General features: G+C 39.4%; 1 protein-coding gene across 7 annotated transcripts in view; it reads right to left on the reverse strand.

Moving 5' to 3' along the window:
• The window catches only part of LOC126323281 (uncharacterized), a 398,774-nt gene that overhangs the window by 77,556 nt on the left and 302,080 nt on the right, over positions 1 to 19,138 (reverse strand). For all 7 annotated transcript variants that reach the window (XM_049994670.1, XM_049994668.1, XM_049994669.1 and 4 more), the window contains one exon: positions 16,663 to 17,140. In XM_049994670.1, coding sequence (XP_049850627.1) covers positions 16,663 to 17,140 — 478 coding nt within the window. The remainder of the gene's footprint in view (positions 1 to 16,662; positions 17,141 to 19,138) is intronic.

Genomic DNA, 19,138 nt, shown 5'->3' on the forward strand with positions numbered 1-19,138 from the left:
CTAAGTGGCCGGAAGGAGATGCGCCATGGCCTTACAGTCTTTTATTGATTGAAACTTACTTTCCATCATGCCCAGCAGCTCTTCCTCCTAAATATGCATGACAGATCTTTGCAGCATATGGCGTGCAGAGGGATAGGGCAGTCAGTTATATTAGTAAGGGTACATCTCTCCTTGGCCACAGTATCAGTTAACTCATTCCCATGGATACCTACATATCCTAGTACCAAGCAGAATAATACCCCCTTTCTTTGTCTTTGCAAGTGCAGGATGACATCATTGATATTCTGGACAGTTCTGTCTGCTGGGTAGATATACTGGATGGTCTGCATGGCACTAAGTGAATCACAGCAGACAAGGAATTTGGATCCATAATCATGTTTCATCTGCTCCACAGCTTTAAGAATTGCATATAGTTCAGTGTCAAAGATAGTAAACTCACATGGCAGATGGAACCCGAAGACAGAGGCAGGAAAAATGACAGAGCAACTGACAGCATCACACTATTTGGAGCCATCTGTATATACTACATTAGTCCTGGTAGATAAAATGATAAAAAATTTATTCTAAAAAAATAGTCTGGAGTGAACAATTTGTTGAGGTCCGGCAAATCTAAAATTATTCTAGGCTTCAATAGCAACCAGGCAGTGCTTTGCACCAACCCTCCCACTGCATATTTGTTGGAAATACACCTAGATTTTAAAAAAATGCTGCTTTGCCCATATACCAGACTGTTTTGTCTCTCATGGATGAGTGCTATAGAGTCATTCCAAGGACTCACAGATATTAGTAGTCACAAGGAAATCCAGTGAAGTTGGAAACAACTGGAGCTTGAGTGTCTGTTTAGCCACAAACAACTGCCACCAAACAGCTAATGGCAGCTCCACTGCCTCTGCACACAAGTTTGATACAGGGGACCTGTGGCCAATCTGATATTCTCACATTGGTCTTGCTGAACCATAGACCATGCAACCATAATCAAGATGTGATCTCGCTCAGCCCTCATAGAACTTCAGCAAGCAGGATCTATCTGTGCCCCAGTTCTTCCCATTCCAGCACTTCATGATATTCAGCACTTTAAGGGCTCTTATTTTGAGCTCCTTGAGATGTGGCAGCCAAGTCAGTGTGCTATCAAAAAAAGAGATCTAAAAATCACATCTTCAACTTAAAATATGAAACAGTAACCCACAGACTTAGTTCTGGAGATGTAAAAAGAAAATGATCACAGTTAAAATCAATACACAGGGTCTTCTCTGGGGAAAAATTAAAACCTGTTGCAGCAGACCATTCTTCTGTCTCTCAGTGTCACCTATAACTGGTGAGAGGAAGATATGGGACTAGGAGCGGAACAGAAAATGGAAAAATCATCCACAAACAATAAACACTGCACACAACTCCTCACTGCAGATGACATGCCGCTGATCACAATGGTGAACAGAGCCATGCTTAAAACATTCTGTGTGGGATACCGAGAACTTGAGTAAATCTGTCGGAATGAGTATTCCTGACTCTGTACTGAAGCTAACATTCAACAAACAAGGACAACAAGTAAATTAGGTGGTGGCCATCAAACCCCCACTCATGTAGCTGACAAAGTATATTGTGCCTTGATGTAGCATCATATGCCTTTTCAATATAAAAAAGATGGATACTAAATGCTGTTTTCATAGAAATGCCTCCTGTTTAGCCACCTCCAATAGGATGAAGTTATTAAGAGTGGAGTTATATCTTCTACATCCACACTGGAAATGACAGAGGAAATTTCTGGATTCCAGAGTCCAGACTAGTCAGGAGTTGATCATCCGCTCCAGTGTCTTTCCTACACAGCTGGCAAGAGCAACACTCCAATAGGTGCCTGGGAGTTCCTCCCTGGTTTAAAAATGGAGATCATTATTACTTCCCTCCAAGGGACAGGATATTCCCCATCTCTCTATATCTTATTAAAGACAGCAAGTGAGATCTCTTTAGTCAGGATTAAGGCACCACAGCATACCATAATGTTTCGAGTCTGGCCCAGGGGCAGTCTTGTGAGTTGCAGTTAATGCTGCATCCAATTTCCATGTGGAGAATAGGAGCTTATAGGCCTCTTCATTGCTGGAGTTAGAACCAATGTCTCCTCCCCCAAACAAGGCAATAGGCATGGAAACCTGGAACCGGACTCCTGGACAACGTTACATCATAAAGGTACCACACCACGGTCTGAGCGACACCTGCGGGTGTGACTTTCAGGACTCCATTGTCCTATATGGCAGCTAACGGACATGATATTATTTTTCCAGATATCTTTCTTACAGATTCCCACACTTCAGTGGCAGAAGTTGATCAGTTAAGGTACTTTAAAAAATGCCATGAGTGTTTCTTGCTCTCCTTTACTGTCCATCAAGCTTTCGTTCTTGCCAACTGAAAGGCTGTAAGGTTCTCTGCTGCTGGACTATGCTTGAATCTGTGCAGCAATGTCCACCTGTCCCATATAGTGCAACAACACTTATTGTTTCACCAATGAACAGGGTGCCTTCAGTGACAGTTGGATAATTGGGAAACATAAGCAGCACATCACAGTGCGTCACATCAGTAAAGTGATCCACCCAGTCATGGAAGCTGTCCCTGTGCTAAATCACAGCTACCTGGTTATAAAGCAACCAGTTTGCCTTGCATAGCAATTACTTGGATGGTTTTCCTTCAGGTCTCATCCTTTGTAAAAGGCAGACAGTAACAGGAAAATAGCCACTGGAGTGGAGGACAGCTGCCACCTCCCATACATAGTGTCTGTGAGAGCAAACTGTCAAATCAGTGGCAGAGAATGTCCCTGTCACTGTGCAAAAATGTGTCTTTGTGCCCATATTTTGGAGGCATGTAGTGTCAGATCGTAGCACACTTTCAGCCTCTTGACCCATTTGGGCATGTGGAGAGACTACCCCTGAGAACAGAAACAGTGGCAGAAGCTGGTTGATCAATTCGGAAAGTGCTTCACCATCCAGTGGTTCCTGTGATGGGAGATAAAGGGAATGCACAAAATACACAGTGACAGAAACTGCCTGAAGTGGGGTGATTACAATTATAAATGAGGAGTGAAGTGTGTAATTGATGAACGCTGCTATTCCTATCTTATTTCTGTCACCACTGATGTCATCTTTTTCATACAATGATAACCACTAAAAACAGGAGTATTGGAATCCATGAAATGCGATTCGTGAAGACACACACACTTTGGTCTGTTCTGTGTGAGGATCTTTAGTTTATCCACATGAACACTGGAGTCATTTAAATTCCACTGCAGTATCAATATTATCTATTTGGAAGGTTTGACATCCATTTCTCTTTGTGCCTTGGAGGGGAGCCTATGGTCATTGGGGATGGGCAAACAGGACTTGGTGCGTCACTGATTAAGACCACATCCATCGCCAAATCTTCAATAGAGGCAGTAGCTGCTGATTTCATTGCTGGTGACTTAGGTTCTGTTCCATTGGACTTTGACTTTGTCTTTGTGACAGTTTTCCTCTTTTGGTCTGAAACATGGGAAGGCCTCGAATGAGTCTACCAGTTGATGCCTGTGTAGCACTGTGTAACATTTGGTGTTAGGGGCAATGGCTGGACATTGTTGGTTTGAGAAGTTTGTGTAACTGAGACTCTGGCAAGATCAGGGTTACTAGAGTCAGTCTGTTGTCAAGCGCAGCAACAGGAGCAAGAGCTGGTAATGGCAGTTGCCAATTCTGTTTGTGTTGACACACAAATTTTAACTATGGGCAGTTTCACAGCTGATGCAAGTGAGGTAACAATTGATGGAGTCTGCATGGTTTTAAACAGCTTTCTCGCTTCCGCATATTACATGTGATGAGTAACTTTAAGTTCTTGAATTTTTTTCATCTCTGTACAGGAGGCACTCTCTACTCCATTGGGCATGAGTTACAGCAATTAACATACAATGGCGGGGATGTATAGCCAACACCTGGCACATGAGCTGCTTGACCACAGTTCCCACAATCAGTATGACCATTACAGCAATGGAAGTGTGACCAGATCTTTCGCACTTGAAACACTGCACTGGATTTAGAAAAAAAGGCAAACTGTCAAGTGTAAGAACTCTGCCCGAACATGCTCTGAGGGCCCAACAGTACTGACCGGCTGCCGTGTCATCCTCAGCCCACAGGCATCACTGGATGTGCATATGGAGGGGCATGTGGTCAGCACACCGCTCTCCCGGTCGTTGTCAGTTTTCGTGACTGGAACCACTACTTCTCAATCAAGTAGCTCCTCAATTTGGCTCACAAGGGCCGAGTGCACCCCACTTGCCAACAGCCCTGTACAAACCGGATGGTCATCCATCCAAGTGCTAGCCCAGCCCAACAGCACTTAACTTCGGTGATTGGACGGGAACCAGTATTTCCACTGCGGCAAGGACATTGGCACTAAGTGTAAGAAACTTGCCTCAATGTTGCTGGGCAGGTCTTGTTTATTGGGAGTTAAAATGAATGTAGGTGTTGGTTCAAGCTACCCATACTCTCCCTCTTCTTCACATTTTGCACCTCCGTAACACCTTCATCTGCCCATTCCTGTTGTAAGACACTAATGTCCTCATCCATGAGGTCTTCACATGTTACCACCCCATGACTGGAATTTAAGGTGTTATGCAGTTCAACAATAACAAGGTATTCATCCAATGTTGCTACTTTGAGAAGTTTCTGTACTTGCACTGAAGTGGCCATTTCAATCAATAATGTACCACAACAAATCCTTTTTTTGACTTTTGACCACTTGTAACACCATAGCAAAGGATCCCTCAGCACATTTAAGTTTCATGAAAATAATTTTAACACATCTGTGCCCTGTTACTATAACTTATTCTGGAATTTTGAGGAGTATGCTCAGGAGAGGTATTCTCATGGCTTCTCTTGTTGGGAAAGATAAGAGTGCTCACCAGTGACCCACCCAATCCACTGGGAGCAATTTTTGAAAAATTAATAGGCTCCACAGTGAACCTGCACCCAGACAGAGCCCTGTTTGCCTCGGTAAGCTTTGAACAACTGAGGTGTAGCAGGTTCCCCAGAGGTCATCTGCTTATGACTGTTCTGCCTCAACAGCCATGCATCACATCAGTGTGCTCCACACCATAGGACTGAGGCTTTTTTAGAGATGTTCTTACCATTTTCACAATCTAGATGATTAAACCAAGATCTGCAGGCTCAGTGGTACACAACATTCCACCACCACACTGCCTGGTCCTTGACACCTGCTGTTACCAGCCCCCAGTTTGGGGTACCTGCTTTTGCCAAGCCCATACTCAGCCAATGAATGCTGAGCCCCTTGAGAGTTGGTGGTTCGCCGATACTTTGCACACCAACATGACTTGTCTGTGCTACAAGGTGTGTGCTATTGCTAAACACTGAACCTGAACAGTCACATGTGGTGATTCTAAATATTCTCTGGAAACATGTTCTTACTTTGCTTCATCCAAGTCACTGGGGCATGGCCCGCCCAAACAATTAGCTCACCAACAATGCACGTGGTGCAGCATGGACTCATAAATAGAGCAGATGATGGTTCATTGCTAAGTTTGTGTGGAACATCAGGCAGCCTCTCCTTATTGGTTCTTTGATTGGCTGAAGATTGAGCACCTTGGTGCCCTTCATTTGGGTTTTGCTTGGCCCTACTAGAATACTAGTTGCTGATTGTCATTGATGCAAATAGCAAGTTTCTTTTTGTAGTTCCCACGCTCTCTACAATGACATGTTCCAATCTTCAAGCCTTGCAGTAAATATTTTGCATTGAGGGTCCACCAGAATTGCCTGTGAGTGATAACAGACCTCAGTTTGTGTCTGCAGAATTTGAGGACTTCTGTACAGCCAACAGAATTCATCACATCACCAGTACACCTATTCATCCACAGCACAAAAGCTCTTTTAAGCTAGATGGATAAGCTACATACTCACGACATGCAGGACCAAGCTCTGCTCCTCTTCTTGTCATCTTACTGCTCGCAGCCTCACAATGGTATATTGCCATTGGAGTTTCTTCATGGACAGTGCCACCACACCTTACTCCAGTCACTGCACACACCACAGCAGCTCACACCTACTCTGCCCACTCAGGCAATTTATCAACTTAATGACCCAGTTTTTTAAGATCATACAGCAGTTCGAAGCACTGGGGATGTAGCATCATTGTTAAGTTGCTTGGCAGTTGTATATTTTTGATACAGGTTCCAGGCAGATTGCAGCGACAGCACATGAATCAACTTCACACCTGTAAATGGCATGATCCTGCCACTGATTCTTTGTCCACAGATTCACTGTATGTCCACATGATGCAGTCTGCATACCCTCCCTCTACCAGGGGTCCTGCATCACCAGCACCTGGCCTGAATTGATAAACCTGGACCTTACACCTCATCCATCGCCAAGCACACAGCTGACATCCATGGGCACTGATCCCTTCCACTCTGTGGCAGGCCAGGGGCTTACCACACCACTTCAAGATGCTGTTACAATTCAACCACCAGTACACCTTGTACCATCGCTGGATGCAGGGGCACACCATCCATCTCATTTCTCAGCTAGTATTCTGGATAGTCTCAAGGTGAGTGTCAGGACATAGACAGGAAATTGGAAACAGCCACAGCTTCAGCTCCTGTCTCCTCATTGCTTCCTGCATCCATGCTTCTCCTCCACAGTTGTTGCAGCATTTGTCACTACATGATGACTGTGGGGATGTTTAGGGTAGAAGGAAAAGGGAAGGAGGAGTGTAGTATTGTAGTTTATCAATACTGCCAGAGCTGGTACCTCAAAGATTCCTCCAGGTGCCATGAGCAGCACTTCAGACATTGCCACCAATGAAAAACATCCAGATCACTGACCAATGAAGACTGCGGGGGTGGTGGTATAAGCAGTGGGCACATAAACACAAGTCTTCCACTACGAGATTACTTCTGTGTTACTTGCTGGTGCTGAACATTACACTGATTTGTTGATAGTTAGCTCCACTGGCAAACATTTAGGGTACTTAGACACAAGCCGATGTTGGGCCTCTGCTTATAGCGAGCTGCATCTGTCACCAGTTGTCAACAATGTAGCAGTTCTTTAGCACAAGTTGAGTAAATTATATTTATTTAAAGCACACTTGTGTCAACTAATCTTTTGCTTGCCTATCCAGATTCCTATAGTGCCAGATACTTTGGCCACTTTCCACCCATTTATCATTAGCAGTGAGAACATAGCATTTGGAACTTCAGAACATAATGGTTACTGACTTTCATCATAACTTGCATTTTTAAAGTTTATTTTCTGCCTCTTTGAGAGTACATCTGCACATGGACAAAAATATTTTCTAGCTTTATTTGCCTATTTGTAGATCATTATGTTGGATTGTTGCTGAATTGAAAGATATGAGGATTTAATTTCAAACTGCTAAGTTAAAAATCTGACCACACAAGATATCAAGTGAATCACTGCCAATCTTTAGGGATACATACACACACACACACACACACACACACACACACACACACACACACACACCAGGAGCAATGTTTTTACTTATAGAACTGTAGTTAAAAAAATCATTTCTTATATCTTTTAAATTTTTTACAAGAGGAGAAAAAATTAAATTCAAGAAAAAAAGGTTTTTTTTTTTTACACAACTCTATTCTTGGGCTTACATGTTGCAAAGTGTACTATAGAAGTTCCTGATTTGTGAAGAAGAAATGAAAATATCGTCAACAGATCTTTCTGTTTTGCAACTGATATTCAGGGCTAGTCTTACAGATAAAGTACAGCTCAACATACATCATCCATGGTCTTTCCTCTGCCGGAAACATTAAAATCTGTCCAGTCTTCTGGTTCAGAGCCAGAATTTTTATTAGCTATTTGAGATTGACGACAATGAGACTCTTTGATCATACTGCATTTGGAGATCTTTCACACCTGTACACAAATGCATGCATGCACATGAACACACACACAAACACACACACACACACACACACACACACACACCTGCACTGACAACTGTGTCCTATCAGCATCTTTAAAATGAGGTTACAGGTTTAGCTGATTCAACAAACTTGAATAAATCTTGTGGAACAAAGGCCTTGCTTAACTTTTTTTGTTTCCTTCTAATTCCAAAATCTTTTGCAGCTCAAACAGCTTACACATTCATCAACAACTTGTGTGTCAGCTCTTCAAACCATTCGATGCTTGCCAGTGCCATCAATAAAAACACAATCACTATTTTTATTTTGGTCAGCACAGCTGTTTGACCAGACGACAGGTTTCTTTCTTGTAAGTGGCCCCAAACTGAAGACATTAACTAATTATGAAACAACCTCTGAGCTATTCCTTGCAGCAAAAGTTACAGCCCACATTTATATAAAAACAGTATCTTTATTACTGACAAGAATACCCAAATTGAAACAATTTAGCTGGCTGCTATAACAGACTTTGCAATGTCTTAATGATGGCAAATGTAATATTTGGTGCACATCAATAGAAGCAGTAGTAGTTTTGCGACTGGTGAGGTTTGACTCAAATACACCAATGCCCATTAAATCCAAAGAACATTTGTAATTTTTTTGAAGAATCTCCTGTTCAACTTTGGCTGTAGGTAAGGTATCCCTTACACCTCAAATTAAACATGTCACATAATCTGCATGTGTCCATATGAGGCCTGTGAAAGGACATATTGCAAATCTCTCTTAAAACTCACATTTGAAATTTGTAGGAACCATGAGTCAAAGGGTAGTTTACTGACACCTTTAAAATTTAGGCTCCAGTACTCTTTACTCAACCTGGAATGACCACAATGGCTTTTAGCATGTAAAAATCAGTTAATTGAATCCTCAACTTGTGGTCTTGGGGCAGCATCTTTGACTAGTAACCATAATGTCCTGGATTTCACATGTGAACATCACCACTGCTTAAATTTTGAATAAAAATCGTCAGCAATGGCGACAAAAGACTTCTAGCCTAATAAGTCAACCTTGTTCTGCAATGGCCTTGACGAAAAGGGTGGTTGAACATACAGAGGTGTGAGAAGTTGCTCCTAAAAGGAAGAAAAATCAGCAACAATAAGTGCAATGAGGATGCAGAAGACAATGGAAACTACTGCATTAAAGCCATACGATGTGTATCTCCAGGATATGTGGCCTGTAATGAAAAGTGTAATGATGATCTCTCGACCGACAAAAGATTCCAGACTAGTCTCTCATTTGGATCTCAATGAGAGGACTGCAAGGTGGAGGTGACCATGAGACAAAAAGATTGAATAACCAATGAAAGGCTAGTGTTCTATGAAATGGGCCATGAAACATCAGAAGTATGAAGGTGGTACAGAAGCTGGAAAATCTACAAAGGGGGAATGCAAAGGTTCAATCTAAATATAGTGAGGGTCAGTAAAGTGAAACAAAAAGAGGACAAGGATTTCTTATCAGAGAAGTACAGGGTAATATCAACAGCAGCAGGAAATGATATAATGGTAGTAGGATTCATTATGAATAGGAAGGTACGACAGAGACTGAATTACAGTGAACAGTTCAGTGATAGGTTTGTTCTCATCGGAATTGAAAACAAAACAATACTTACAATAAAAATTCAGGTATATATGCTGATATTGCAAGCAGAAGATGAAGAGACAGAGAAAATATATGAAGATATTAAAAAGGTAAAATACAGGGCAAGGAGGGAAATGAGAATCTAATAGTCATGGGGGTCTGGAACGCAGCTGTAGGATAAAGAGTAGAAGAAACAATTATGGGAGAATATGGGTGTGGTAGTAGGAATGAGAGAGGAGAAAGGCTAACTGAATTCTACAATGAATTTCAGCTAGTAACAGTGAATACACTATAAGAATAACAAGAGGACACTGCATACTTGTAAAAGGCCAGATGCAGCAAGATTGCAGTTAGATTACATCATGGTCAGGCAGTGATTCTGAAATCAGAAACTGAATTGTAATGTGTAACCAGAAGCAGATGAGACACAGATAACAATTTAGTAATGATGCAGAATAGGCTGAAGTTTAAGAGGATAGTCAAGAAGAATCGCTGTGAAAAGTCATCGGATACAGAAGTACTAAGGAATGAGGAGATACACTTGATGTTCTCTGAGGCTATAGATACTGCAACAATGAATAGCCCAGTTGGCAGTTCAGTTGAACAGGACTGGACAGCTCTAAAAGAGGTAAATGAGAAGAAACCATGGGTTACAGAAGAAATACTTCATTTAATTGATGGAAGAAGGAAGTAATGAAATGTTCATGGAAATTCAGGAATACAGAAATACAAGTCACTTAGGAATGAAATAAATAGGAAGTGCAGGGAAGCTAAGGTGAAATGGTTGCGTGAAAATGTGAAGAAATTAAAAAAGTAATGATTGTAGGGAGTAATGACCCAGCCTACAGAAAAATCAAAACAAGTTTTGGTGAAATTAAAAGCATTGGCAATAACATTAAGAGTGAAATGGGTATTCTACTGCAGAGGAGAGAGAGAGAGAATAGGAAGAAAGACTACACTGATGGCCTCTATGAGAGGGAGGATTTGTCTGATGATGTGACAGAAGAAGAAACAGAAGTCGACAGGGAAGAAATACGGGACCCAATATTAGAATTAAAATTTAAAAGAGCTTTGGACAACTTAATGTCAAGTAAGTCAGAAGGGACACATATCACTTCATAGGAATTTCTAAACAATTGGGGTACATGGCAACAAAACAACTGTTCACGTTAGTGTGCAGAACATGTGAGGCTGGAAATATACCCTCAGACTGGCAAGAACTGGCAAGTACAAGAATCATCACAGATGCAGCTTAACAGCTCATGTATTCAAGCTGCCAACAAGAATAATATGCAGAAGAATAAAAAAGAAAATTGAAGAGCTGTTGGATGACAATCAGTTTGGCCTTAGGAAAGGTAAAGGCACCAGTAGTTCTAATGTTGTGGTTGATAATGGAAGCAAGGCTGGAGAAAAATCAAGACATGTTCATAGGATTTTTTTACCTGCAAAAAGTGTTCAACATTGTAAAATGACAGAAGATGTTTGAAATGCTGAGGAAAAGAGGGATAAGCTATAGGGAAAGACAGCTGACATACAATACGTACAAGTATCAAGAGGGAACAGTAACAGTGGATAATCAAGAATGAAGTGCTCAGAATAAAAAGAGTGTAGGACATGGATGTAGTCTTTATCCTCTACTGTTTAAGCTATACATGGAACAAGCAATGATGGAAATAAAAGAAAGGTTCAAGAGTGGGATTAAAAGTGAAGGTGAAGGGATGTGAGTGATAAGATTTACTGATGACATTGCTGTCCTCAGTGATAGTGAAGAAGAATTAAATGATCTGCTGAATGGAATGAACAGAAGAAGAATTACAGGATCTGTCAAGTGGAATGAATATTCTAATAAGTACAGGATATGGGTTGACAGTAAACCAAGGGAAGATGAAAATAATGAGAAGTAGCAGAAATTACAACAGTGTAAACTGAACATCAGAATTTTGGATCACCATGTAGGCAGCAAAATAACCCATGATGAATGGAGCAAGGAGGATATAAAAACCAGAATGCACTGGCAAAAAGAGCATTCCTGGTCAATAGATGCATACTAGTATCAATCATAGGGCTTAATTTGAGGAAGTAATATCTGATCATTTAAGTTTGGAGCACAGCATTGTATGATAGTGAAACATGAACTGTGAGGAAACTGAAACAGAAGAGAATCGAACCATCTGACATGTAGTGCTAAAATGAATGTTGAAAATTAAGTGGACTGGTAAGGTAAGGAATGAGGAGGTTCTCCACAGAAATGCCAAGGAAAGGAATATATAGAAAACACTAACCAGGAGAAGGGACAAGATGACAGGACATATTTTAAAACATAAGGGAATAACTTCCATGGTACTAGAGGGAGCTGTAGAGGGTAAAAAATGTAGAGAAAGACAGAGATTGGAATGAATCCAGCAAATAATTAAGGATATAGTTTGCAATTGCTACTCTGAGATGGAAAATTTGGCATAGGAAAGGAATTTGTGGTGTGTCACATCAAACCAGTCAGAAGACATGACAAAAATACTTGTCACAGTCACTGAACTTATAACTGTCTGTGTTCTTATTGTGTGTTGTTACTTCAGGGACAATTCCCAGCCTTTTTTCTATTTTTGCAGCCCAAATTAACTCTTTCCATTACAAAATTGTTTTATTGATATAGACAGAAGCTTACCACATGAACCATACATCAAATAAATGGAATCGACCTCGAGGATGCACTTGGAACATCGGAAAGGACCAGTGCTTGGCAAAAAGACAGTGTGACATTTACTAATAAGTGAGACACTTTCTCTGTGATTTGACATTTAGAAAAAGGCTATGGTCATGTAGCAGGATACTAAGAACACAATACCATTGAAAAACAACCTTTGTAAAAAATGACATAGAATGTTTGACATCTTTAGTCTTCATTTATCCAGCATGTATAGTATACTACCAGGTACACAAAAAGTATTTAAAAATAATTTTAAATACTTTTTGGATTGTCAAAGATGACTTAATTTCTGATAGGATGTCATAGCCTTATTGTATATTCACAGAAGTCTACTTTAGGGAGATATAATAGCAAAAATAGCAGACAGTGACTGGAAAGCAGAAAAGTTATTGTGAGCTTTAGTAAAAGCTTCAGTATTTATCAGCAGAAGAGGGAAGCATCATTTAGCTGATACAATGCTTAATAAGTCTAATCTCATAATTATGTAACGGACATGAGAAAAAGTCTTTTTTGTGCACTAGAATATCACAAGCAGCAAACTGCATGATTTTCTCTTGAAAATGGCACACTTGACATTTATGTATTACAATGTGTGGAGCAACAAATTTGTAAAGTGTTGTACTTAATTGTTAGGATGGGCTGACCACCCCATAAATGTAATATTTAATTATGTAATGTAGGCTCAAGTTTGGTACTTCCATAAGTGAGACACTTTCTCTGTGATTTGACATTTAGAAAAAGGCTATGGTCATGTAGCAGGATACTAAGAACACAATACCATTGAAAAACAACCTTTGTAAAAAATGACAGAATGTTTGACATCTTTAGTCTTCATTTATCCAGCATGTATAGTATACTACCAGGTATACAAAAAGTATTTAAAAATAATTTTTAAATACTTTTTGGATTGTCGACTTCCATAAGTTAATCCTTGAGACTTAAAGAAAAGAAGCCGTACTGGATTTCCATAATTTATGATTAAATATGTGTTTATGTACTATGGAAAATTTGGGGAGAGAGAGGGTGCAGGGTCAACCTATTGACCATACTTTAAACAATATCAATATACCATACTTTCATGACAAAATAATGATTTTAAAAACAATACACCTTGCATTACAAAGTAAATTATAAAAATTCATAGCATTCTGACAAATCAAATCTTTAATACTGTGTAGAAATGATACCCCCTAACAACATAAACTGCTGTTTAATTAATTCTCTTCCTCCTGTTTTGAACTAGTTTTTTTCTTTTTTTTCAAAAATCTGTCAGGCTATGATCAGTATGTTGGTGTTTTGCTGTAGAAACAAGAACTTCTGTTCTGTAATGCTTGTTCAGATTATTAATAATCATTTGTTGTGCAGTCTTCCAAGGATCTGCTACAGATTGTCTTTTAATAATTCTGTTAACTCTGATGGCAGGTTTTTGTGGTTTGTTGCTCATATGCACCACAGATTCTATGAAATTTTACAACCACACATCAGACATCTAAATACTGTACTCCAAAAAAAAAAAGGTTCAAATGGCTCTGAGCATTATGGGACTTAACTTCTGAGGTCATCAGTCCCCTAGAACTTAGAACTACTTAAACCTAACTAACCTAAAGACACCACACACATCCATGCCCGAGGCAGTATTTGAACCTGTGACCGTAGAAGCAGCGTGGTTCCAGACTCAAGTGCCTAGAACCACTCGGCCACACCGGCCAGCATACTCCAAAAGTATGAAGTACCTAATCCTGTTTGTATTATTGCCTTCAATTCTGTGCCATATTTTTTATGTTTTTGTTGTAGCATAATTCTGTATTAATGAGTTTGGATTTTTTTTTTTTTTTTTTTTTTTTTTCAAATTGCCAGCAAAGAAAGGAGACTGAAACATTATGTCAAAACATTTTCACCTGGAGGTAGATTTCATCTTATACTGTACATACTTACCTCCCTGTGCTGACCCTGCTGTGCCATGTTAGAAAAACTGAATCAGTATATCCCTTCTGTCCTCAAACTGATCCTTTTGCTTACACACCAGCAACTTTTTCATACAAAAGAACTTCATCAAAACACTTTAGAGCATCACGGTATGTCAGTGTTAGTGTAGGCAATTTATATTATAGACAATTGAAACTGACTATTTGTTTCTATCAACTCCTTGGCATCCATATGCAAACTTTTGGAGGTCACATTGTAAACTAAATGTGTGTGCATTATCCATGAATGTTGTAAAATAAATCACTTTTGCTTCATTGATAATGAAGTACTGAAGGAGTTCATAATATGCTATATGTCTTTCTTTGTTGTACCTTTGCTTCAGATCCTGAATCATGATGGTATGGTTAGTAATAAGCACTCTATTGCAATGATAATCTTTTCTGTCTCTTTTGAAGACATTGCACCAACATCACAGACAATAACTGCGAGTTGCAAATGACATAACACATTCCCACAGTTTTTGCTAACAAGGAAGGTAATGGACTAGTGTCCCATTCATTCCAGTCAATGCTTCACATTACTTGAGGCACTCTAAGATGCCATTTCACGAATGCGGTTTTCTGGAATATATCCTAACTGTGAACTTCTCCCCCCCCCCCCCCCCCCCTCTCTCTCTCTCTCTCTCTCTCTCTCTCTCTCTCTCTCTCTGTGTGTGTGTGTGTGTGTGTGTGTGTGTGTGTGTGTGTGTGTGTGTGTGTGTTTGTTGTTTTCAATTAGGCTGCATTAGAAATTACTCACTGAAAAGTAAAAGCTCTTACGGAATTGATGGCATTTCCAGCAAAGTACTTAAAGCTTGTTCCCCACAGATAAGTAGGATTCTCAGCCACGTATGTAATAGCTCTTTGGAGCAGGGTGTTTTCCCTGATAGACTGAAATATGCCATTGTAAAACCATTGCATAAAAAGGGGGATACGTCGGATGTCAACAACTACCGCCCAATCTCTCTTCTGACAGCTCTATCAAAAATTTTTGAGAAAGTAATGTATTCAAGAGTAGCCTCCCATATTTGTAAAAATAAAGTACTAACAAAATGTCAGTTTGGTTTTCAGAAAGGCTTTTCAACAGAAAATGCTATATATGCTTTCACTGATCAAATATTAAATGCTCTGAATAACCGGACATCACCCATTGGTATTTTTTGTGATCTCTCAAAGGCCTTTGATTGTGTAAATCATGGAATTCTTTTAGATAAGCTAAATCATTATGGTTTGAGTGGGGCAGTGCACAAATGGTTTAATTCATACTTAACTGGAAGAATGCAGAAAGTTGAAATAAGTGGTTCGTGTAATGTTAAAACAACAGCTGATTCCTCAAACTGGGGTGCTATCAAGCACGGGGTCCCACAGGGTTCGGTCTTAGGTCCTTTACTGTTCTTGATATACATTAATGACTTACCATTCCACATTGATGAAGATGCAAAGTTAGTTCTTTTTGCTGATGATACAAGTATAGTAATAACATCCAAAAACCAAGAACTAAGTGATGTAATTGTAAATGATGTTTTTCACAAAATTATTAAGTGGTTCTCAGCAAACGGACTCTCTTTAAATTTTGATAAAACACAGTATATACAGTTCCGTACAGTAAATGGCACAACTCCAGTAATAAATATAGAATTTGAACAGAAGTCTGTAGCTAAGGTAGAATTTTCAAAATTTTTAGGTGTGTCCATTGATGAGAGGTTAAACTGGAAGCAACACATTGATGGTCTGCTGAAGCGTCTGAGTTCAGCTACGTATGCTATTAGGGTTATTGCAAATTTTGGTGATAAGAATCTCAGTAAATTAGCTTACTATGCCTACTTTCATTCACTGCTTTCGTATGGCATCATATTCTGGGGTAATTCATCGTTGAGTAGAAAAGTATTCATTGCACAAAAACGTGTAATCAGAATAATTGCTGGAGCCCACCCACGGTCATCCTGCAGACATCTATTTAAGGATCTAGGGATCCTCACAGTAACCTCACAGTATATATATATTCCCTTATGAAATTTGTTGATAATAATCCAACCCAATTCAAAAGTAATAGCAGTGTGCATACCTATAACACCAGGAGAAAGGATGATCTTCACTATGCAGGGTTAAATCTGACTTTGGCACAGAAAGGGGTAAATTATGCTGCCACAAAAGTCTTTGGGTACCTACCAAACAGCATCAAAAGCCTGACAGATAGCCAACTAACATTTAAAAATAAATTAAAAGAATTTCTAGATGACAACTCCTTCTACTCATTGGCTGAATTTTTAGATATAAACTAAGAAAAGAAAAAAAAAGAAGAAAAAACTTAATCATTAGTGTCATGCAATATTTTGTGTAATGTAATTTCTTGTACAGACATCTTTTATTAACCTGACACGTTCCACATCATTACGAAGTGTCGTATTCATGATCTATGGAACAAGTATTAATCTAATCTAATCTAGTAGACTCACCTTGTTGGCAGTGTTGTAGCCTGATCTCTGTTCACACTGAAACTCAAATTGTTAATGGATGGGTGTAAAACTTGCATGTTATTGTGTCCTTGAGAAGAAGGAATTGAATGTTCATTTTGAACCTGAGTGTTTGCATTAAATGTATGTAGCTGCAGAGACTGGAAAGGTGCTGGTGAGGGTGATGAAGTTTGCTCATCTCCGAAATTTGTACTCAGCTGAATGTCATGCACAGACACTTTCACACGAGATAGGTCACTTTTGGAGAGCATTCCAGGAGTCTTTGCTGGCTCATCCTTATTTTCACAGTCCTCTTCAGCTATATCCATAATGTTATTACCATCACTCATTTTTCTTCTTGAAGCAGGTTTGTTCAGATCTACAAGAAATCTACGGCTGTCACCACCAGCAGTCTGCTCAGCTGGAATAAGGTTTACCCTCCATCTTGGTGGATCAGCAAAACTTCTTCGCAAGTTGGTACCTGAAATTAGTAAATGTTTTAAAGTAATTACATCACATGTACTGGGCGATTATTTTAGAATCAGTGTGACAGCAATTTGAACACTATGAAGTTTACTGTGTTTTGTGGGCATTTCATTTCATAATGAAAGAATGAATCTTAGAAATAATGAAGATTACATTCTAAAATGATCAAAAGGTTGCTTGAAGTACATCTGTGAGAAGTCTGGAGTTAGATTAAGTGGCAAAAATTTGGAAAATGCTACTACAGTAATACATGAACCAAGTTCTACATATACACCTGTACTCAGCAAACCAGTGTTAAGTTATTGCAAAGGGCTCATCCCGTCATGCCAGTTACTGTTCTTTCCCATTCCTTCCACTTATGGAGCATGGTAAGAATGATTGTTTAAATGCCTCCACACTTACTGTAATTAATCTAATCTTGTCCTCGTACTGCCTACAGAAGTGATACTTAGAGGATTGCAGTACATTCCCAGTCATCATTTAAAACTGGTTGAGAAACTTTGTAAGCAGGCTTTCTCAGGATAGTTCATGTCTCCCTCAAAAAGTCTGACACTTCAGTTTCTTCAGAATCCCTGATGATCCCACGGAACAAATGATCATCAGGCCATTCTTGATGTCCTTCTCTGAATATATTCAATATACCCTGTTAGTCCTATTAGTTACAGGTCCCACAAACTTGTGCAGTAAGCTAGGGTGGGTCACACAAGTGATTTGTAAGCAATCTCCTTTGTACACTGACTGAATTTCTCCTGTATTCTACCAATAAACTGAAGTTTATCACCGGCTTTACAGATGACTGAGCCTATGTGTTCATTTATTTATTTATAAAATAGAAAGGAACATTCTACATGAGAAAAAATATTAAAAACAAAGATTCCATGACTTACCAAGCGGGAAAGCACTGGTAGATAGGCACAATAAAAAAACACACAAACACACACACAAAATTTCGAGCTTTCGCCACCCAAGGTTGCTTCGTCAGGGAAGAGGGAAGGAGAGGGAAAGATGAAAGGATGTGAGTTTTAAAAGAGAGGATAAGGAGTCATTTCAATCCCGGGAGCGGAAAGACTTACCTTAGGGGAAAAAAGGACAAGTATACAATCACACACACACACATATCCATCCACACATATAGAGACACAAGCAGACATATTTAAAGGCAAAAACTCTTGGCCTTTAAATATGTCTGCCAAAAATACCCTTTTTGAATCAGAAGAATTACCTCAAAAAATAATACCATACGACAAAAGCGTATGAAAATATGGAAAGTAGACTACTTTTCGTGTTGAAGTGTTACTTATTTCAGATACTGTTCTAATGGTAAATAAAGCAGCATTTAGTTTCTGAAAAAGATCCTGGAAATGGGCTTCCCACAACAGCTTACTATCTATCCGAATGCCTAGGAACTTGAACTGTTCCGTCTCACTTATAATATGCCCATTATGTCTGATCGAAATATCGGTTCTTGTTCAATTGTGAGTTAGAAACTGTAAAAACTGAGTCTTACTGTGATTTAGCAACAAATTATTTTCCACAAGCCATGAACTTATTTCATGAACTACATTATTTGATACTGTTTTAATATTACACACAAGATCCTTCACTATCAAGCTGGTGTCATCAGCAAACAGAAATATTTTTGAATCACCTGTAATACTAGAAGGCATATTATTTCTATAAATAAGAAACAGCAGTGGCCCCAGCACTGACCCTTGGGGAACGCCCCACTTAACAGTGCCCCATTGGGACTGAACATCACTACCACTCTCAATATTGCGGAGAATGATCTTCTGCTTTCTGTTCTTAAAGTAAGGGCGAACCAATTGTAAGCTACTCCCCTTACTTCATAATGATCCAACTTCTGCAGTAATATTTTGTGGTCAACACAGTCAAAAGCCTTCGTTAAATCAAAGAAAACTCCTAGCGTTCACAACCTTTTATTTAATCCATCCAAAACCTCACAGAGAAAAGAGAATATAGCATTTTCAGTTGT

This window comes from Schistocerca gregaria, chromosome 2, assembly GCF_023897955.1.
Source record: "Schistocerca gregaria isolate iqSchGreg1 chromosome 2, iqSchGreg1.2, whole genome shotgun sequence".
NCBI lineage: Eukaryota > Metazoa > Arthropoda > Insecta > Orthoptera > Acrididae > Schistocerca > Schistocerca gregaria.